The sequence below is a fragment of the Urocampus carinirostris genome, chromosome 4, assembly GCF_059441175.1.
Source record: "Urocampus carinirostris isolate Australia breed hairy pipefish chromosome 4, RoL_Ucar_1.0, whole genome shotgun sequence".
Taxonomy (NCBI): Eukaryota; Metazoa; Chordata; class Actinopteri; order Syngnathiformes; family Syngnathidae; genus Urocampus; species Urocampus carinirostris.
In genome coordinates this window covers 11,843,340-11,866,198 of record NC_142352.1, presented here as the reverse complement: position 1 = coordinate 11,866,198, position 22,859 = coordinate 11,843,340, and the positions used below count along the sequence as shown (strand labels likewise).

At 42.0% G+C, this 22,859-nt stretch overlaps 1 protein-coding gene across 2 annotated transcripts in view; it reads left to right on the top strand.

Moving 5' to 3' along the window:
• The window catches only part of LOC148366833 (SMAD family member 6-like), a 57,592-nt gene that overhangs the window by 8,223 nt on the left and 26,510 nt on the right, over positions 1-22,859 (top strand). The window contains exons 2-3 of one of the 2 annotated variants that reach the window (XM_088333648.1): positions 3,919-3,972; positions 4,971-5,030. In XM_088333648.1, coding sequence (XP_088189774.1) covers positions 3,919-3,972; positions 4,971-5,030 — 114 coding nt within the window. The remainder of the gene's footprint in view (positions 1-3,918; positions 3,973-4,970; positions 5,031-22,859) is intronic. The other variant, XM_088333649.1, reaches the window with a different exon arrangement.

The following is a 22,859-nucleotide window of genomic DNA, read 5'->3' as shown; positions in this document are numbered from 1 at the left end:
TTGGTCATTTCTTCAGTGTCAGTAATAAGTCGAAACATAATGCAGAAAGTGATAACAACGGCAATAATTTGGGCTGGAAAAAACGGCGGAGAAATTCTTCGAAAGATCGCGGAGGCAAGGAAAACACGTGTGTTGAAGCGAACGATTCGACAAAAAAAAAATTAACAAATGAATACTCCTAGCAAGAAAAGGACTTTTCTGCCAAAATGGACTAAATTATATTCCTGGTTACGCTATGAGGAGGATGATAATGGATTGGACCTTGAGAAGGCATTACAACTGTGGCGGGACTGCAAACCACGAAGAATATATGAACTGAAACATCTGCAGTGATAACTTGCTTTGTATTACCAATTAACTGTGATGATTAAAACTACATGAATATATAAACTAATATTTCAGCAATATTATTTTGTATTATGTACCATATTGTTGTGAACTGAAAAATCTTAAAGTGATAACTGATTTGCATTACCAATAAACTAATGATTAAAACTGAATGAATGTATAGATTTATCTTACAAATTTGTCGCCGATTTACAATTTCAACCTCGATAACACTAAATTATGGGGACCCATAGATCTCTGTTGGGACCCATAGATTTTTCAGCATGGGGGCCCCCGGGACCCATCACTTTTCACCAGTAAAATGAACACTGATACTCACTCATGGGGCCAGGTGCTTGTTGAACGTCCGCTAGCACTCGTTTGAGGCCGACTTGTTTTTCCTTCAGTAGTAAGAATTTTGTTTTGCCCGTCTTGGTTGGCAAAGTTTGCAGTGCATACTACCACTGTTTTTATTTCTAATTTTGTTTTATCAGACTTTGTGTAGTCAAAATACCTCCAAACAAATGAAGATGAGGGGCCTCTCATTTCCACGATTCTTTCAGTATGTTTTGAGTGGGTATGCTGACTGTTATCCTTTGTATGTTTATCGCTCATTTTGACTGTGGTCAACACGGCTTATTGTAGCCCTTTGATTTCACTCTGTGTTGCTATGAAAGGATTAGCTGGTCTCCTGAACTATGGTCTGGAACTTGCATTTTTTCTGCATCAGCGCCCCCATTTTCCATGGTGGTCTGGTGGTAATTGCAGTTCAAATAATCGACAATTTTACGATTCATCGTGGCAAAAATTATACAACAATTGTCACAAGCTAGAAACGGAGACAGGACCCAGTAGCGTTCGTTTTACTCAGTTTTATTGATAAAGAGAGAGAGTAGTGCTTGCTCCCACGATCCGATGATTGACGGACACGGGTAGCAGGTGGCTGGAACGCGGTAGTGGCACTTCCGTGTCGAGCGAGGATAATCGTAGGCAGCAGGAAAAGTGGTCGTGAGCCAGGACGGGAGAGCAAGGGCGGTATCGAGTCCAGAAAAGAGGTCGGCAACAGGTATCAGGAAGGAAACAGGGCAAAACAGGTCGATGGTCGGGATGGAAGAGCAGGGCAGAAACGGGTCCAGAAACAGGTCGGCAACAGGTATCAGGCAGGAGAAAACAGGGCAGGAAAATGTCAAAAGGTATGCTTGCCTAGCTGGGAGCATAGGTTCACAAACGGTCTGACGGCTGGAGGTTTAAAAAGAGTCTTTGAACCAATCAGCGTTCAGGGCTGTTGGCGCCAATTGGGCAGTCACAGGTGCCCTGAATCAGCAATAATGACAACAATAAATATGGTTTTATCGCCCAGGCCGACTTCTAACACAATAGGCAAATACACTGTAAATTTAGAAACCTGAGGAATGGTTCCTGGAATTGTGCCTCTCTTTGTAGATATTGCATAAAAAACAGACATTTGCAGTTAAAGCAGTCATTTACCGCGTCAACGGAGTTTGTGGGGTGTATTTCTGAGTAGTTTTATCTCCAAAATACAGACTTTTCTAAATGACCCCAAACCTTTGAGCGATAGTGTGTCACGGGACTGGACCAGATCGGAGGCAGGAGGCAGGAAGGGTGAACTCATTCGCATTAACGATCAGTTTCCTTTATTAAGGAAATAAAAGTCGTCCAACACTCAGGGACAAAAACAAAAACAGGCTTACAGGCAAACAGAAACTCAGACTAGGAATACTCACAAAACAGGCTTTTACTCAGAACGGGCAAGTACAGGTTTCCTCAAGTCAAACAGAACAGAATAATGCAAAGTAACGCAATGAACCCGCAACCGGCAACCCCCAAAACCCGCCCTTAAGAAGCACACACGCAAATTAGAAAATCTGCTACAGCCGGTGCCAAGGGGGCGGGGCCAGCCGGTCGCCACGGCGACCATGCTGGACATGACATAGTGTACATGAACTTGACAAAACGGGTGTTTTTAAACTAAAATGGTTATATTATAAATGATCATTTTAACACAATGCCCGGCATGCTAGTGGCTTCACCAACTCAACGTGCATAGAATCGATGGTAACTGAAACAATATTGTTTTTTCTATGATAAGTTTTTTATTGTTATTGGTCTGGTGGTAATTGCAGTTTGAATAATCAACTTTTATCGAACGTTTTTACAAGTCATCGTGGCAAAAATTATACAACAATAAATATTGTTTGATCGCCCAGGCCGACTTTTAACACAATAGGCAAATACATTGTATCGTAAAATCTGGACGACAGAGCGCACCTGATTATAAGCCGCACCCACCACTTTATAAGTGATTTGCCATTTTTGTACTTACACAAGCCACATTTCTATACAAGCTGCGTGCGCACGCAAAAAAAATTGTGACACAAGTTTAACCCATACCAGGCTGTAAGTTCCACGATTGTAACTAAATTAATAGTAGATGATCTTAGAACCACAATCGGCATCATGAATGGAAAATGATACCCGTAATTAACGTATGATGCAGACTTGTCCGGGTCCCGTTGAAAGTAATCCAAGGAAACAAAATGTATATTTCCAAAGTTAAGGGTAAAATATATATCCACTATTGTCCGCTGCGACAACAGACAGATCTACCGGTAACTCAGCTTTACCCCACTTCCCATCAGCCCGCGTTTGCTCCGCCCCTTCTTTTTGATTCGCTCGTAAAACACATAACAGAATAAATCTCTGAAATAAGTACATTACAAAAATATACAGTTGCAAATACATATTATACATGGTTACACATATTTACGAAGAAAGACGTTACACCGAGAGAGTTTTCAAAGCTTTAATAATAATAATATAACTTTCATCCCAAACCGTGCCTTTGAAAGGTACCAACACGCTAGTAGGATCACGCTCGCAATGCATCAAACGTGTCTGTCAAAAGAAAGCATCCCGTGATTGTGAAATTCACGGTAGATCGTCCTCCTCATAACTATCGCCATCAAGGGCGTCTTCCTCATTATCGGAACGTACCTTTCCTTTACAGACAATGTATGCATAAACTTAGAGATTGTAGTCTTTCTTGGCGCACATATTCTACTGGTCTTAATCTTACCCTTGTAAAAATTACATAAATTGGCCGCTTTACTGAATAAGCCGCAGGGTTGAAAGTTTGGGGAAAAAGTAGCGGCTTATAGTCCGGAATTTACAGTACATTTAGAACATCTGAGGAATGTTTCCTGCAAATGTGCATAAAAATCAGACATCTCATCTCATCAGCCGTACCGCTTATCCTCATTAGGGTCGCGGGGGGGCTGGAGCCCATCCCAGCCATCTCCGGGCAGTGGGCAGGGGACACCCTGAACTGGTTGCCAGCCAATCGCAGGGCAGATTGACATTTGCAGTTAAAACAGTCATTTACCACGTTAACGGAGTATATGGGGTGTAATTCTGAATAGTTTTATGTTATCTCCAAAATAAAGACTTTTCTAAATGACCCCAAACTTTTGAGTGTACATAAATTTGACAAAACGGGTGTTTTTTGAACTAAAATATATGATATTATAACTGATCATTTCAACTTTAAGTGTGGGTCTGTTTTTGTTCCAGATTCGCCTCCTCCGCCATACTCGGCATCCCATTCTGATGAACACAAGCCACTGGGTGAGTTTGGCACACGACAAAGTAGTAAATGACAGGCATCGCCATCTTTCGGCCTGACACATTCTCCTCTGTGGTTGACATCATGGTTTGGAAGTTAAATTACAGGTTGAAAAATAACGTTTCCCTGAAGATGAATACGATGCTTAATTACATGTTTCCATTGAGTGTTTATGTATGAAATGTCAGTGACTACATTTTCACAAAGGCAATATTCTTTTTTAGATCTTGAGACTCGAATGTGATTCTATCCGGGTTTATAATAAATTGAAAATGAAGACCTCCCAAAGCGCTTTACAATGTACTTCACACTAACCCATTGACACACACTCACATACCGATAGCAGCATCACCCTTACCTTTGGACATATAGACTTTTATTCCTTGGATTAGTTTCAACGGGTTACCGGGACTCTGCAGGTCTGCATCAAACGTTAAGTACCGGTATCATTTTCTATTCATTTTGCCAGCTGTTTTTTTGGACTGTGTACTTTATATACAGTTACAATCGCGGGACTCAAAGCCGGGTTTGGGCTAATTTAGTGATTGTGTTACATGTTTTAATGTGGGCGCATGCGGCTTATATACGGGTGCGGCTTGTGTAAGTACAAAATCGGTTTTCCTCTTAAAATGTGGTGGGTGCGGCTTATAATCAGGTGCGCTCTATTGTCCGGAATTTACGGTACCTGCTTATCAGTGGATTTAAGGGTTCAGTGTCCTGCCCAAGAAGACTTCGACATATAACACAGAGGATCCGGGAATCGAACCTGCGACCTCTTGATCCCGAGACGAGCGTTACTGCAAACCATATGTACATAGTACAGAAACTAACCATACACGTTAACTCTTGCTAACATGCCAAACTCTGGAGGATCAATCATGCGATACGAAGAAAGAAATTTATATGTGAAATAAATATATTTGTGAGAATATATTTTCTTCATTATTCCAAAGATCTTTCCAAATATTTTAGATATCTTCTTTTTTTCATCATTTTCCAGATTCGATACTGTCTTACACTGAAACGCCGCACCGCCCCATCCCAACAACCGACTACACAGGTAGAGTACTATGCAGTCGTTGCAAACCTTTCAGTTCTTTCGTTCCTCTTATGCAAGTGATTTTGTATTTGATATCATGGTCTGCATTTTATATAGTGCTTTTCAAGTCAATGAAAACCTCTCAAAGCGCTTTACAATGTGCTTCACACTCAGGGTTGGGTAGGGTTACTTTAACTTGATTACTTTCAATTACTTTTGGATTTCTCCAATACCAAATATGCTAATAAAAGACAAAAAGAAACTAAATATGAATAAAATTATGACTCACAACACGTGGTAAACTTTCCCTCCTGGCTTTGATCTCTTTGATTTCCGGCAAAATTAACATAAAATGCGACAGAAACAAAATGAAAATAAATCCAAACAGCTTGCCAACATCATTTTTGCCGTTCCATGTGTTCCGTTACTCCCCAAGCCAGCACAAAATTTAGTAATTTTATTCACATTTACCGTAAATTCTGGACTATAGAGCGCACCTGATTATAAGCCGCACCCACCACATTTCGGGAGGAAAACCGATTTTGTACATACGATAGCCGCACTTGTATATTAGCCGCATGCGCCCACGTTGAAAAAATGCAACACAAACACAAAATTAACCCATACCCAACACAGTCTAAAAATCACAGCCGGCAAAATGAACGGAAAATGATACCGGTACTTAACGTTTGATGCAGACCTGCAGAGTCCGGGTGCCCGTTGAAAGTAATCCAAGGAAAAAAGTGTATATTTCCAAAGGTAAGGATGGGAAAAATATATATCCACTATTGTCGGCCGCGTCCACAAACACGTCTCACCTTTACTCCACTTCCCGTCAGCCCGTGTTTGCCCCGCCCCATCTTTCTCATTTGCTCGTGCAAAACATATCAGAATAAGTTTCTAAAATAGATACATTACAAAAATATACAGTTGCAAATACATATTATACATGGTTACTCATATTTACAAAGAAAGACGGTACACCGAGAGAGTTTTCATAACTTTCTTCCCAAACCGTGCCTGTGAAGGGTAGCAAAACGCTACTAGCAACACGCTCGCGACACGGCAAACGGTTCTGTTTAAAAAATCATACCGTAAATGTAGAAACCACGGTAAACCGTCCTTAACTTCCTCCGGTTAACTGACTTCATCAAAGTCGTCTTCCCCAGTACGGGAAAGAGACTTTGTCATATAGACGTCGTTCCACGCTCCGTTATTCAAAAACACGCTAGCAACACGCTCGCAAATTAAAGTTTACATGCTGTAGCTCTGTTTCCTTCTTTATCAGACAGCTCGATTGCGTTTACCTTGAAAGTTGCGTCACGTGCCTTTCTTTTTGCAATTTGCATGATGAGGATATGTCTACGCTAATTTAATTTGTGCACAAGCTAAGAAGTTGCAGTCTTCCTCGGCGCATATATTCCACCGGTCTAAATCTTACCTTTTGTACTCGAGCGCCGCTGGCGGCCGTTAGAAAAATGACATAAATTGGCCGCATCCCTGAATAAGCCGCAGGGTTGAAAGTTTGGGGAAAAAGTAGCGGCTTATAGTCCGGAATTTAAGGTAGTTTCTTTTGTCTTTTATTAGCATATTTGGTATTGGAGTAATCCAAAAGTAATTGAAAGTAATCATGTTAAAGTAACCCTACCCAACCCTGTTCACACTAACCCATTGACACACACCCACACACCGATAGCAGCGTCAGCCATGCAAGGCAACTACCTGCTATCGGGGGCATTAGGGATTCAGTGTCTTGCCCAAGGACACTTTGATATAACACGGAGGAGCCGGAAATCAAACCCGCGACCTCTTGATCCAGAGCTAATGCCGCCAAAGTTTGTCTTATCATTTGTGTACAACCCCCCCACCTCAACTCCCACCTCTCTGTTTATCATTTCAGCGTCAACTGATAAGTTCTAGCAGTGTTCCAACATCCTTCTTCCCTTTTTTCTCAAGATAGCCCTGAAGCCTACAGCATAAAGCGTCTATTGTCAGTGGGGCATGTGGGGCTTTTCGGGGGTCTCTCACTACCCCGATGCCGCAAAACTAACTTTCTACTTCTTCTTTCCCCTTTTTTTTTCTCTCTTCACCAAAGCCAAATATTTCACTGGGACGACGTTGCAATAAGATCTGGGCGCATACACCCAATCCCCTTCGCCTCTTTAGGCACCCATCCCCCTCTTTCTTCCCTCAAATCCCTCCATTCCTCTCAGCAATCAAGCAGTGGAAAGAGACTTGTATTTAGGGGGCGGGGGCGCCTGGCAGTTGAGATCTGGTTTAAAGCGTAGAATTTGTATGTGTAGTTGTGGAAAGGGGGCAGCTTGGCCAGGAAACAGCCCCCTCTAGATGATGAAACTGGAGCTTTATTTGTTTAAGTGCTGAGGTCTGCTGGAGAGGTCCGGGTTGTATTAGAAGGAAAAAGTTCCACAAACCTTCTCTATCACGCCTGTCTGGACTTACCGTAAATTCCGGACTATAGAGCGCACCTGATTATAAGCCGCACCCACCACATTTTGAGAGGATAACCACTTTTGTACTTACACAAGCCGCACCTGTATATAAGCCGCATGCGCCCACATTAAAACATGTAACACAATCACAAATTTAACCCAAACCCGACTTTGAGCCCCACGATTGTAACTGAATATAAAGTACACGGTCCAAAAACCACACCCGACAAAATGAACGGAAAATGATACCGGTACTTAAGGTTTGATGCAGACCTGCAGAGTCCGGGTCCCGTTGAAAATAATCCAAGGAAAAAAAATGTATATTTCCAAAAGTAATGGTGGGAAAAATATATATTCACTATTGTCCGCTGCGTCCACAAACACGTCTCACCTTTACTCCACTTCCCGTCAGCCCCCGTTATTTTCGCCCCTTCTTTTTGATTCGCCCGTGAAAAACATATCAGAATAAGTCTCTAAAATAAATACATTACAAAAATATACAGTTGCAAATACATATTATACATGGTTACACATATTTACAAAGAAAGACGGTACACCGAGAGAGTTTTCAAACCTTTGATAATAATATTCTAACTTTCATCCCAAACCGTGCCTGTGAAGGGTAGCAAAACGCTACTAGCAACACGCTCGCAAATACAGTAAGTGGCTCTGTTAAAAAAACATACCGTACTTGTAGTAATCACGGTAAACCGTCATCATCTTCCTCCTTATAACTGACATCATCAAAGTCATCTTCCCCAGTATGGGAAAGAGACTATGTCATATACAGACGGCGTCCCACGCTCCCTTATTCAAAAACACGCTAGCAAAACGTTTGCTAAGTAAAGTTTACGTGCAGTAGCTCTGTTTCTTTCTTTATCGTACTGCTCGATTGCATTTAGCTTGAAAGCTGCGTCATGTGCCTTTCTTTTTGCAATTTGCATGATGAGGATATGTCTACGCTAATTTAATTTGTGCACAAGCTAAGAAGTTGCAGTCTTCCTCGGCGCATATATTCCACCGGTCTAAATCTTACCTTTTGTACTCGAGCGCCGCTGGCGGCTGTTAGAAAAATTACATAAATTGGCCGCATCCCTGAATAAGCCGCAGGGTTGAACGTTTGGGAAAAAAGGAGCGGCTTATAGTCCAGAATTTACGGTAGTTGCGAAAGGTTCGGAAAGACGAATGGGAATCTCTGAAGCATCCCGGACATGCCCAAACTACAGCAGGTGTACTCACTTTCTTGCCATTTTGGGTTGGAGGCTGCCTGTCACTGTGAGAGATCCTCAAGTCATTGGGTCCGACCCTCCAGGCACGGCTCACTCGTTTTATGTGGTTTTGGACCAAAAATGTATGACTTGTGGTGTTACGGCTAAGTGGGATCTGCCGAACGTTTCAATTGTAAACTGAGATTTTTTCAATTTTATTTTTTCCCTCCTGCATGGATTATCTATCTCTACCTTGGTCATATCCTTCAAGAGGGGTGACCGACAGCAAGACAAACACATACAATAATAAAGAAAATAAAAGGAAAAAAAAAAACACACACATAATTTTTGGGCCCATGGTTAACCCAAATGCCCAAACACCCAAACAAGTTAGGCACCTGTCACACGGGTCAGGGTGACACAACACACTGTTGTTCAACAGCAGGGCCCAACAGCGGTCACTGGTTTACCCCTGCCGCATCATACAGGTGCCCTGCCCATCCCTTGGAACACGTCCAAACATCCCACTATCCTTTGACAACATCCTACACCTTCCTATCACCAACAAGAGCTCTAGCTTCCACTAGATTTAGACCTCTTTCCTGCAGCGCACTCATAACATCATCCATCCACGTCAATCGCGGCCTTCTTCTTGGTCTCCTTCCATTTACTTCTACTCTGTATATTTGCATTTACCACGGTTTTATAATGAGGTCACGTTTATTCGTTTTACAAAAACTACTATCACAACATCCCCTGATCTAAAACCTGCAAGAGGGCAAGGGAAAACTCGAACATTTGTCAAAAGATTTCTCGAAACGAATGCACCGTGCAACAACCAGGCTCGTCATTCTCCCAAAAGGACAAGAAAACAACGATTTCTAGATTTATATATATATATATATATATATATATATATATATATATATATATATATATATACATATATACACATGTATGTATGTATATATATGTATTTATATGAATATGTATGTATATGTATGTATATATGTATGTATATGTATGTATATATGTATGTATATATATATATATATATATATATATATATATATATATATATATGTATGTATGTATGTATGTATGTATGTATGTATGTATATATATATATATATGTGTATGTGTATGTATGTATGTATGTATGTATGTATATATATATATGTGTATGTGTATGTATATATGTATGTATATATGAACAAAGTATCTATCTATCTATCTATCTATCTATCTATCTATATATATATATATATATATATATATATATATATATATATATATATATATATATATGTATGTATATATATATATGTGTATATGTATGTATATATGTATGTATATATATATATATATATATATATATATATATATATATATATATATATATATATATATATATATATATATATATATATATATATGTTAGCCTGGTAATAACATAGTTGCAAACATAATTTGGAAAAATGCACCAGGGACCAACCAGAGAACGCCAAAGACCTGCATGTGGCGCCAAAACAAGTTTAGTGGGTGGAGAGGTCCAACTTTGTTGGAGATGTTCAGCAAATCTCTCAGAACCAGAACAGATGGTAGACCCAAACACTTAGTTTCACAACAAATTTTATTGCATTAACTGAGAAGTCAGGTATGGGAAAGCAAACGCCAGCAATCCGGCAATGGTTGGGTAGGAGGAGCAGGGAGCTCACGGGATCGGAGCGTGGTCGGAAGGCGGGAATGAGTTGAGTAGTCGGGACGGGCGAGCGGAGCGTGGTCGATGGGCAGAAACCAGTCGAGTAGCCGGGACGGGAGATCAGAGTGTGGTTGGTGGGCAAACAGGGGTCGAGTAGCCGGGGCAGGAGATCGGAGCATGGTCGAAGGAAGGACAAAGTCAGGGAGCCGGAAACGATCGGGAAGCCAGAGGTAGAGGAACAGGATACAGGTAAGCACGGGACAGACAGGAGCCAGAGTCAAATAGTGCTTGCCTTGAATGTGCGGATGTTCGTTGACGGACTGACAAGGAATGAATGGAAGCGTAGAGTTTAAATAGGAGGGGAACCAATCAGCAAACGAGCAGTAGCTGGCGCCAAAGGAGCGGGCATAGGTGAAGGCAATGGGTAATGGTGACACAATCAGAATGCAGAACAAAACCCACGATGAAAATCTGTGAAGTAGCGAGACCCCGATAAGTAAACTCCGATACATTTGAGCTTCATTGCCCTCTAGCAACCAGAGGTTAGGGTTGGGGTTGTTTTGCATATATTTTAAAAATCCTTACTTTTGATAGAAGTGAGTGGGCGGCAGTAGCTCAGGAGGTAGAGCGCTCGTCTTGGGATCAAGGGATCCCAGTTCGAATCCCGGCTGTGTTACATGTCGAAGTGTCCTTGGGTAAGACACTGAACCCCTATTACCCCCAATAGGCAGGTTAGCGCCTTAAATGGCTGCAAGGCCGCTATTGGGAAATGTGGAGCACATTGTAAAGCGCTTTGGGAAGTCATTGACTTGAAAAGCGCTATATAAATGCAGATCATTTCATTTCATGACCTAGAGACTCGTTTCTTTTTTTTAAATTAATGGCAGGTCGGATTAATTCAACCAACGGGCCGGGTCCGGTACATGGACTGTATGTTTGACATGGCCGGTTTAAATGGAACACACAAAAGCTGGGTTGTTTTCGAAGGAAGCGGCGTTTTAAAGGCGTGAACCGCAAGCGGAGGCAGGGTTCATTGTGGCCGGCGACTTGAAGAGCAGCTAGATTAGTTTCCTTACAGGCATGCCGCGTGTAGTGTTTGTGTGAGATTTTGTGTGAGATCACGCATGTGTGTGGTCTCAGTTCCCCTGCCCCCCAACACGACACTGCACTAGCGCTCCTAGTGGAACCCAGCGCCGCTTTGAGGGAACGCACAAACATTTGCTTTCTACTTGGAATCTATCGTAGGGCTGCAACTCGCGGCTATATTAATGGTAGACTAGTCACCGACTATCGCAGGGGTGGCCGACCCGGTCCTCGAAAGCCGCATGTGCCGCAAGTTTCGGAGGTTTCTCTTCTCCAACTCAGGCGATGCAAATTTTCAGCTTGTTAGTGTTTGGGAGCTTGATAATGCATACCTGTCAATCTCCAGGGCTCCATGCCCTTACAAAATGTCGTATTTTCCCTTACAAAATACAAAATAATCTTACACCATGTTTTTTTTCAAACGTGTTTATTCATGTAGATAGATAGATAGATACTTTATTCATCCCCGCAGGGAAATTCACATTTCCAGCAGCATCCCTTCGCTGAGAACAATACAATAATAAAGCAAAAGGAATACAATATACAAATACCCAATGTGACGTGCTAATACCCACTGTAGCGTGTTGTATAGAGTATTTAAATAGTGCTACATAAAATACACACTGCAATAAAAGTACGGTAATATGCAATGTAGGGGGTGTGGTTTAATGTGGGCCTTTACTCTGCCGGGTGGGGTTAAAGAGCCTCATGGCACGAGGAACAAAAGATCTCTTTAGTAGTTTAACATGTTCTATTGTACATGTGTTTCGTTATGTCATATATATTATTAATTAACATTTTGTTGTGAGATACTGAGTTGCTCGACATGAATGAGGTTTATTATAAAAAAGGTTCAAAAATGAAGTCGCTTAAAACGTTCACTGTAGAAGGAAAGAATACATGCATTGAAATTATAAATTCATTTTATGCATTAAATTATTGTTGGTAATATACTGATGAGAGGGATAACCACAAACCTGTCTTTTTTCATTTTCTCCTTTTATACTTACTTTTTTTCTTAACTCCTTTATACAACATAATAATTCGTAGTATAATGCATCAAAGCAAGGGAGCCGTTTGAGAGCCGGCTCTCTTTAATGAATTGAGCCGAAAAAGCCGGTTCTCTAAAAAGAGATGGACTTCCTTTCACTACATAGCTACCACATGAAATCTGAGGCTGCAGAAGCATGCGCACAGTAGCATCAAACCGCTCGCTTCGTTTTCACCCAAAAAAACGATACTGAGATAGAGGCTACCGCGGCAAACTCATTTTACTTGATTGATTTACCGTTTCGTGATGGTCAGTGTCTACCGGATGGTACCCATCATTGACAATTATTGATAATTGCGTTTTTCCGTACAGATTTTCTCATACGTCGTACACGTCTTAAAATGTATAATAAACGTACTTTGTACGGCAAAAACGTACAGGTTGACAGGTATGATAATGATCCACGTGATTAGAATCACTTGTATTGGAGCAGCGAAACTCCAAAAGCATGAAACTAGCATGCGGCTCTCGAAGACTAGGTCCGACACCCCTGGATTATTGTGACAATAAGTGACATAATCAGATAATTATTCAATACTTTTCTTTAATTTAGCATGAATTCGAATTAAATTTGGGGAAATGGTTAGGAATCAAGCCGATAAACACGATAAAAATGGGGACAATGAAAAATACATACAATGCCCCATCTAAAACCAATAAGCCACAGTGCTTGGCAGGCTTGGTGATGAACTCTGGTTTCCTCCCACATTCCAAAAACATGCATGTCAGGATACTTGTCTGGTCCAAAGTGTGAATGAGCGAGTTAGTAGTCTGTCCCTGTGTGCCCTGCAACCGGCTGGCAACCAGATGGACTCTAGCACAACCACACAGAAAATGTCTGGATGCTCGGTCAGTAGAGACGTATATCCATAAATAAACCTCTATTTTCTTAGAACAGGCAAATAAATAATCAATTAATATCAAGCAAACGATTTTTTGTTTGCCTTTCTCACGTTTAGCTTCTGATAAGGGTGCGCACATAGATTTGTCTCTTTCTTCTGCCTGGCAGGAAATATGCAGCAGCATGCCGGGTAGGTAGAGGTGCTAAAATTGTGCCAGTCAGTCACACAAACAGGCGTAAAACTTAAAGAGTGGCCGAGGAAACTGGGGTGAAGAGAGAACTCTGCTGTCTACATACAGAAGCAGCTTTGAGGAAATTGGTGGAGGAGTGAAGTATCGAACTCAGGTGAATAGTATCGATCCGATCCAAGTACTCACTATGTATTAACAGGGATCAGAATTTTCAGCGGATCCGCGGATTTCCGCTGTTTTTGAACCCCAAAGGTCATTCCCGTAAATCGTCTAAATTCGATGAGAAAATATTTTGGGGGGTGAGGTATGATATGTGACTGTTTCATCACCCCAAGTTAGCAGTTAGAGATCGCGAGAAAAATCGGCAAAAAGAAGCGCAGCGCATTAGATCTATAACACACAACAAATAGATCGACTCCTACCATTGGTCGATAGGTTCGCTGATAACCAATCAGCGGAGCTTTTGTTCAGAGCATTGGCTTTCTCAAACATGGCGCTCCTTCCGGTCTTTTCAAACGGTGAAATGAGTGTTTGAAAAAGTAAATATGAAAATACTAAGAAAAGAAGACGAGGCTTTTGTCTCCGAGATTGATAAAGGAATCAAGAATAAATTTAAGTGGTCATGGCTAGAGAAGACTGTCACAGACTGACATGTATTTTCTTTAAGCATGTTCAGTTTGTGCATTCTATTTTCAAATTAATGATGAATGGTTATTAATGTATATATTTTCATATATATTGTTGATTAGTAGCTAAATACAAGGTCCATCTTCATCATCAAAACACAACAACAATGGGGATGGTTGTAACATTGTAATCCCCCAATTGTTTTAAACATCTTAAAACTGAAAAAAATACATGGTTTCTGTTTTGTTGGATTTAATTCATTCTAGTGCAATTTTCACATAGCAAATAAGATAAATGCTGTTGGCTTCGGGGGGGCTTTGCCCCCCGGACTCCCCCACCGGGCTCCGCCCTGGACCTGGCCGGGGCCTACGGCCCCTGGACCCTGGCTATTTCAGCTGAAAATGAAAATCTCCATTCTGATCCCTGTATTAATATTTATATTGATCCGCCCACTATTAGTATGCAGGCTCAAATGCTGTCAAACTTTACACGTTTTGTACGCAGACTTGATTTTGACGCCGCCATTTCTGTATGCTTATATTACCGCCTGACATATAGACATAGACAGAAAATCGATTAATCGTTGCAGCCCAAATCTATTGAGTTTTTCACTGAAACCTACACAAATACTCCTTCCTTTGAGGTTTAGAAATACAAAGCAGCAGCAGGGTCCAGTCCATTTATGACTTTGCCCCAACCTTTTTATTTTTAATCATTTAATCAGTAAAATTTCCCTTTCAATAACAGCAAAACCTTTGTAGACTCTAATTCCTCATGTGACAAACTCCTTTTTCTCTCATTCAGCTCTTCCAGTCTCTGTGCTTGAATGTGAGGGCGATTGTGCCCGCGTGTGATACAGGGAGAGGCAGAGGAATTTCTGCCATGATTTGGTGATAAGATCGTCTCAGTGTGCTGCAATAGGGGTTCTATCAGGATAAGCACACATGCACTCACGCACATGCACTCATGAGTTCAACGGAAGTTGCTTGATGCCTTTCTGCTTGTCTTCTGGTACACCTGTAATTTGCGATTTTAGTCATTTGGTATAAGAGTGCAGGAGAGGTCAAAGGATTAGAACAAGGCTAGCCGAATTTTTGGAGCCAAATTGCGTTGAAAAATTTGAAAGAAATCAAGAGGAAACAAAGATTAATTGGATTTTGTTTTTGTATCTGCCAACGTATAGTGTTAATCCGATACCTTGGCATTAAATGAGGAAAAAAAGATAATGTAGGGCTATGTCATGATTACCGATATGTTTCACCTGTGCCTGCTCCTTTGGCGCCCACTGTCCCCTTTTGTCAGTCCGTCTGCGAACCTCAGTTAACACTAGGCAAGCCTGTTTTGACCCTGACTCCCACCTGTTTTTACTCCTGTCCATCCCCCGGCTTCGACCCGTTTTTGATCCTGACCACGTCTACTCTCCCGTCCTGGATTTCTACCTCTTTTTGTCCCCGACCACGTTTTTGCTCTGTTGTCCCGGCTACTGACCCGTTTTTCCGTACCCGACACCGCCATCGCTCGTCACGGAAGATCCACTTCCGCGTTCGGAGCGACCTACTTCCCGCGTCCAGCAATCACCGAATCGTGGGCGCAAGCCTTTCTCCTTCTTCCAATAAAACTTGTGAGAAACGTAACGCAAGTGGGTCTTGTCTCCGTTCTGGTCTTGACAGGGCTAGCCAATTTTCTCATATCATCGCTGCTTTATCAAAAACAGTGGTATCTCTACTTATGAATTGAATACGTTCTGGGAATAGCTTTTTAACCTGAACTATTTGTAAGTAGGGACACCTTTTGAATGTAAATGTGCTAATCCGTTCCAAACCCTGCAAAATTATGTCATATTTGTCATGATTACCGATGTGATGCACCTGTGCCCGCTCCTTTGGCGCCAACTGCCTCGGACTCTGATTGGCTCCCTGTCACTACTTAAACCCCCATCTATCTGTCACCTGTTGTCAGTCCGTCTGCGAACCTCAGTGTACTCTCGGCAAGCTTTTTCGACCCTGACTCCCACCTGTTTTTGCTCCCGTCTGTTTCTCGGCTTCGACCCGTTGTTTGATCCTGGCCACGTCTACTCTCCTTTCCTGGCTTTAGACTTGTTTCTGATCACGACCACGTTTTTTGCTCTCCCGTCCCGGCTACTGACCTGTTTTTTGCGCTCCCGACACCGCCATTGCTCGCCACAGAAGTCCCACTTCTGCATTCTGAGCGACCTGCTTCCCGCGCCCAGCGATCACTGGATCGTGGGTGCAACCCTTTCTTCCAATAAAACTGAGAGAAACATAACGCAAGTGGGTCTTGTCTCCGTTCTGGTCCTGACAAGACCATTTCATCTGGTTTTGAAACACATGATTTTATATTGTTCCCCTTTTAAGCTAAATGGGATAATATGCGTTGAATTACTCAAATAAAGGCGAGCTCACAATTTTTTGTCATGGAATTTGATCATTAAAGAAATAAGAAAAAATGTCCAGCACACAAAAACATAGACAGGTTTTTGAAAATTGGCTTTGGTCACCCACCTTTTCTGCACCACAGACTGGTCTAATGCCTTACAATATAACATTTGTGGTGATAATAATTAAAATAATAATCTTAAATCCTCTGTGTAATCACTAGACCACAGGGGATGTACCGTATTTTCCGCACTATAAGGCGCACCAGGTTATAGGGCGCCCCCCCCAAAAAATAGTTTTTGGTCCTATATTTTCCATACACAAGGCGCACCGGATTATAAGGCGCTACAATGGGAACGTCGACAAAACAGTCGGATAGTTCAGTCAAACTTGTTACCCCCTTAACATTCCGAAAGCTTGCAAAGAAGCAAATACGTGTCGTAGACACGTGCGGATGCGGTGTCCGTACGATGTCACCAAACAAACTTTTCTTAGTTTCCATTTTATTTTTTGCTGACAACTGTGTGGACAGCAAAGTAAGAATTTTATTGCGCAGGGAAACGGGGTTCTTTACTGCGCATATGACAATAAACACTTTCAATTTAAAAATAGACTCATCACAGAAACATCAAGATCGTTCTAAAACAAGATACCGGGAAAATATAAAGCCGCATAGCTCACCTAAGTTCTCTTGCAGCCATCACGTTCAATAATGATACGTAACCATGGTCTTCTTACAACCGTGAGTGTAGTAAATCCAGGAGAGCAAAATATTTACAAATACAGAATAGTAAAAAATGTTTTCTCTATGCCGTAGTGCAACCCAACTGTGATTCACATTCCTCTTTTTCGGCCAATCGCAGGCTTTGTTTCGCCCCTTTAGCCTATGCGAGCCTGTAAATGATAAAAAGGATCCGCCCCCTTTACCTCCGAATAACTTTAGCCAATAGTGATCGATTCAAATGATGATTGACACATTGGTTAGGAAATGAAACGCCGGTATAAAAATCCCAGCATACACCGCCGACGACTTCGCCTTCGGGGGAAAATCTAGTCGGCGGCTGCTTGCCTTAGTTGCGAGACTTTGCGACTTAATATTGATCCATATATAAGGCGCACTGTATTATAAGGCGCATGGTCAGCTTTTGAAAAAAATAAAGGCTTTTAGGTGCGCCTCATAGTGCGGACAATACGATAGCTGACATTTTTCTATTGTGCTTCTCTCGGCATTGTGCCACTGACCACAAATACAGCCAAATTTAGTGGCACAAAATATATACACTGCCACTTCAATGTGTTTAACCTACAAAAACATATTAATTCATGTGTTAACAATAAATGGGCACTATAGTAAGAGCAGAAGCACATCTCTCCCACCCCTGGTCATATTTTGGTGGTTCCTTTTTGTAAGTGGAGCAAGGTATCAGCCAAACAATCGCGTTTCTAAGCTCTGTCTGCACTCAGTGCACCATTAACCCTATGAATTGGCTCTTTGACTGATGGGGCACAGCCCAGGAATGTTGGGAAGTCGCAAAGGTGAGGGGGAGTAGAGTCTCACTGCAAAAGAGGCGGGAGAGGGGGGCCGCCGGGGTCTGACTGACTCTGGAGAGCGACATCCGATACATGTTTGAACATATCGCCGCTAATAGTTAAGACACACAAAGAGGAGCCGACATTCTTGAAAGTTTGGGAGACGCTTTTAAGAGGTTGCTGTTGAGGAGGCCTTGCAGCATAAACTGACTATAGTGTGTTCGTTTTTTTTGTCCGCACAAAGAAAAATTACATTTGAATATGATATGATATGATTTGATAGGGCAGCACGGCGGCGCAGTGGTTAGCGCGTGTGCGGCACAGTTCTAAGGTCTTGGGAACCTCCTGTGTGGGTTCAAATCCAGCAACCAGACTTACTGTGCGGAGTTTGTATGTTCTCCCCGTGCTTGCGTGGGTTTCCTCCGGGCACTCCGGTTTCCTCCCACATTCCAAAAACATGCATTTCAGGTGGATTGGCCGGTCCAAATTGTCCCTAGGTGTGAATGAGCGAGCGAGTTGTCTGTCCCCGTGTGCCCTGCGATTGGCTGGCAACCAGTTCAGGGTGTCCCCTGCCCACTGCCCGATGATTGCTGGGATGGGCTCCAGCACCCCCGCGACCCTATTGAGGATAAGCGGTGCAGCTAATGAGATGAGATGAGATTATTAGGACAATAGACATCCAAACAGTGCTGAGACAGTGTTCATTTAACCTGTGAAAAGTGATAGGTCCCGGGGTCTCGCATGCTCAAAAATCTATGGGTCCCAACAGAGATCTATGGGTCCCCAAAATTTAGTGTTATCGAGGTTGAAATTGTAAATCGGTGACAAATATAATAAAAATCTATATATTCATTCAGTTTTAATCATCAAATTATTAATTCATTTTCTGCATCAAATTATTGTTGGTAATCAGGGTTGGGTAGGGTTACTTTAACTGGATTACTTTCAATTACTTTTGGATTACTCCAATACCAAAAATGCTAATATAAGACAAAAGAAACTAAATATGAATAAAATGACTACATTTTGTGCAGGCTTGGGGAGTAACGGAATACATGGAACGGCAAAAATGATGTTGGCAAGCTGTTTGGATTTATTTTCATTTTGTTTCTGTCGCATTTTATGTTAGTTTTGCCGGAGATCAAAGAGATCAAAGCCAGGAGAGAAGGCTTATCATGTGTTGTGAGTCATCATTTTATTCATATTTAATTTCTTTGGTCTTTTATTAGCATATTTGGTATTGGAGTAATCCAAAAGTAATTAAAAGTAATCAAGTTAAAGTAACCCTACCCAACCCTGTTGGTAATATATTCGATTAAAGGGATAACCACAAACCTGTCTTTTTTTCATTTTCTCCTTTTATACTTCCTTTTTTCTTAACTTCTTTATACAACATCATCATTCTTAATATAATGCATCAAAGCAAGTGAGCCGTTTGAGAGCCGGCTCTCTTGAATGAGTTGAGCCGAAAAAGCCGGTTCTCTAAAAAGGGACGGACTTTTCACTACACAACTCGAGATCGGCGTGCAGACGAAAACTCGAACCGCGAGACCAAAACAACATCTGCCGGATGTGCCTGACGAAATGTTTGGAGTGCGGTAAATCTAAAAAAAATGTAATCGGGTAATAATGACAATTTTGTGTCAAAAAGGTTGCGTCCCGGGGACGCACATTGATTTGAGACGATGCGTCCCCAGCAAAAATGATGCGTCTAGGACGCAGGGACGCAGGGACGCGGGCAAACGAGAACACTCCCGAGAGCTCTAACGTGTCTATTAAAAACTGGTTAGGTTGTCTTAGTGGTGTTGGGTTTTTTAAATATCTGGAACTTGAATTGCTAAGATGTGAGAATGGATAGGTTTTACAGAGTTTATTGCAAATAGAATTTTTTTCTTTCTTCTTTTTTTAAAAACAAAAATAATGTCACAGACCAGGAACGGAAACGGGACCCAATTGCGTTCGTTTTACTTTATTTAGAAGGAGGAAAGGGCTTGCACCCAGGATCCGGTGATCGTCGGTCACGGGTAGCAGATCGCTGGGAACGCGGAAGTGGCACTTCCGTGTTGATCGAAGGCAATGTCGAGAGCGAGAAAAAACAGGTCGATGGCCGGGACAGAGGAGCAAAAACGTAAAACGGGTTCAGAAAAGAGGTCGGCAACGGGATTCAGACGGAAAACAGGGCAGGATAGAGTCAGGAATCAAAAGAGCTGGCCTTGCGTTTAGCAAAGGTTCGCAGACCGTCAGATTGTCTGCGAACCTATGCTCCCAGCTAGGCAAGCTTTTGTGACTCTGTGACTCTATCCTGCCCTGTTTTCTGTCTGATACCTGTTGCCGATCTCTTTTCTGGACCCGTTTATGTTTATACTCCACCGCCCCGGCCATCGAACTGTTTTTCTCGCTGTCAACGACTACCCTCGCTCGACATGGAGGTGCCACTTCCGCGTTCCTGCTACCTGTGACCGACGATGATCGGATCATGGATGCAAGTCCTGTTCTCCTTCTTAATAAAAACCGAGTAAAACGAACGCAATTGGGTTCCGTCTCCGTTCCTGGTCTGTGACAACTCATTACAGAGATAAGTCTTTCCAGTGCCTAAGTTGCTTCAGTGCTATATTTTGTATGTTTAAGGTTTATATAGGTATGTTTCAGGCTTGTATAAGTAACTTGTATTGTTTCGTACCAAAAAATAAACATCTTATAAAATAAAATGCCCTATAAAGGTAAATAAAGTTGAGTTTAACTTACTTTTGGAAGATGCGCTTCAAGAGGTCCTCCTCCGTGGTAAAGAGTGGCCGAAAAAAAGCAGTAAAAATGTCAAAGTTCTCAGGGCGCTGTAGATACAGTACAGTATGTTTACACACGAACTGGGAAAAAGAAGTGGATTTCTTCTTCGGGTGGATGCTGGGTGAGCTCTCACAGCACCACACGCCAGTAGTGGCGGAAAGAAGCAGTACAGTAATGTCCTGTACTCTGAAAAAGGTGCACACAATAAAAAATCCAACTTACAGCATTGTCCGGATGTCTGTAATCATGTTCTAAAAACAAGTTCCTGGAATATTGGCCTCTACACATACGACTCCAGGGCTTATGCCTGCCTGAGACACATTAGGCTTTGGAATGTTACATAAAGGCTTGGCCCATTAACAGTTTGCCTTTTCCTCAAATATTTTCCATTTATCCCCCTTTGTTTTACCACAAGCATGCACAACGACCCAAACTCACGCATTCAGAGGCTTTTTTGTTTTGGGCTGTAATTTGCATCTTAGACCACACAGCATCATGTACCGTATTTTCCGCACTATAAGGCGCACCGGGTTATAGGGCGCACCAGAAAAAAATAGTTTTTGGTCCTATATTTTCCATACATAAGGTGCACCGGATTATAAGGCGCTACAATGGGAATGTTCGACAAAACAGTCAGATAGTTCAGTCAAACTTATTACCCCCTTAACATTCCGAAAGCTTGCAAAAAAAGCAAATAGGTGTCTCAGACATGTCAAAAACAGTGTCTGTACGATGTCACCAATCACTCAAATGCATCGTTCCAAATATCATTCGGAAGGTTAAAGTCTTGGGATTCAAGAAATGCCAAACATTTCTTAGTTTCCATTTTATTTTTCGCTGGCAACTGTGTGGACAGCAAAGTAAGAATTTTATTGTGCAGGGAAACGGGGTTCTTTACTGTGCACATGACAATAAACACTTTGAATTGAATTCAGTTTCAAAATAGACTCATCACAGAAACATGAAGATCGTTCTAAAACAAGATACCGGGAAAATATAAAGCCGCATAGCTCACCGCGGTTCTCTTGCAGCCATCACGTTCAATAATGATACGTAACCATGGTCTTCTTACAACCGTGATTATATCCCATTTTCTTCATCCCTGTATTTCGCCAGTAAATCTCTGGAATGTTGTATATAAAAGCTCATCAGACAATATTCAGACGCTGCCCTACTTACGAACGAGATTGAAGCTGAACCTACACTTTCTAGGCAAGCTCTACAGTATACCTTCCGACATTCTCCTGCCCTGTTTCCTGCCTGATACCTGTTGCCGACCTGTCTCTGGACCCGTTTCTGCCCTGCTATTCCGTCCTGGCCATCGAGTTGTTTTGCCCTGTTTCCTGCCTGATACCTGTTGCCGACCTCTTTTCTGGACTCGTTACCGCCCTTGCTCCCCCGTCCCGGCTATCGACCAGTTTTCCCGCTGCCTACGACTATCCTCGCTCGACACGGAAGTGCCACTTCCGCGTTCCTGCCATCAGCTACCCGTGTCCGACAATCATCGGATCGTTTGGAAGCAAGCGCTGCTCTCTTTCTCAATGAAACTGAGTAAAAACTAATGCTTTTGGGTCCTGTCTCAGTTTCTGGCTTGTGACACTATAATGATAAAGTTCAGTTTAACTTACTTTTGGAAGATGAGCTTCACAAGTTAGGCGACTTCCTCCTCCGTGGTAAAAAGTGGCCGAAAAAAAGCGTTCTGACCATTTTCTCAACCGCATCAAGCTTTCTTATTCCAGGACCTCTTGAAGCGCATCTTCCAAGTTAAACTCAACTTTATAGAACACATTATTTTATGAAATATTTTTTTTTTAGCACAAAACAATACAGGTTACTTATACAAGCCTTAAACATATTTATATAAACCTTAAACTTACAAAATATTGCACTGAATCAACTTACGAACAAAATCAACTTACGTTCGGGACACATCTCGTTCGTAGGCAGGGCAGCGTCTGTAAATGATGTTTATTGTATTGTACAACCG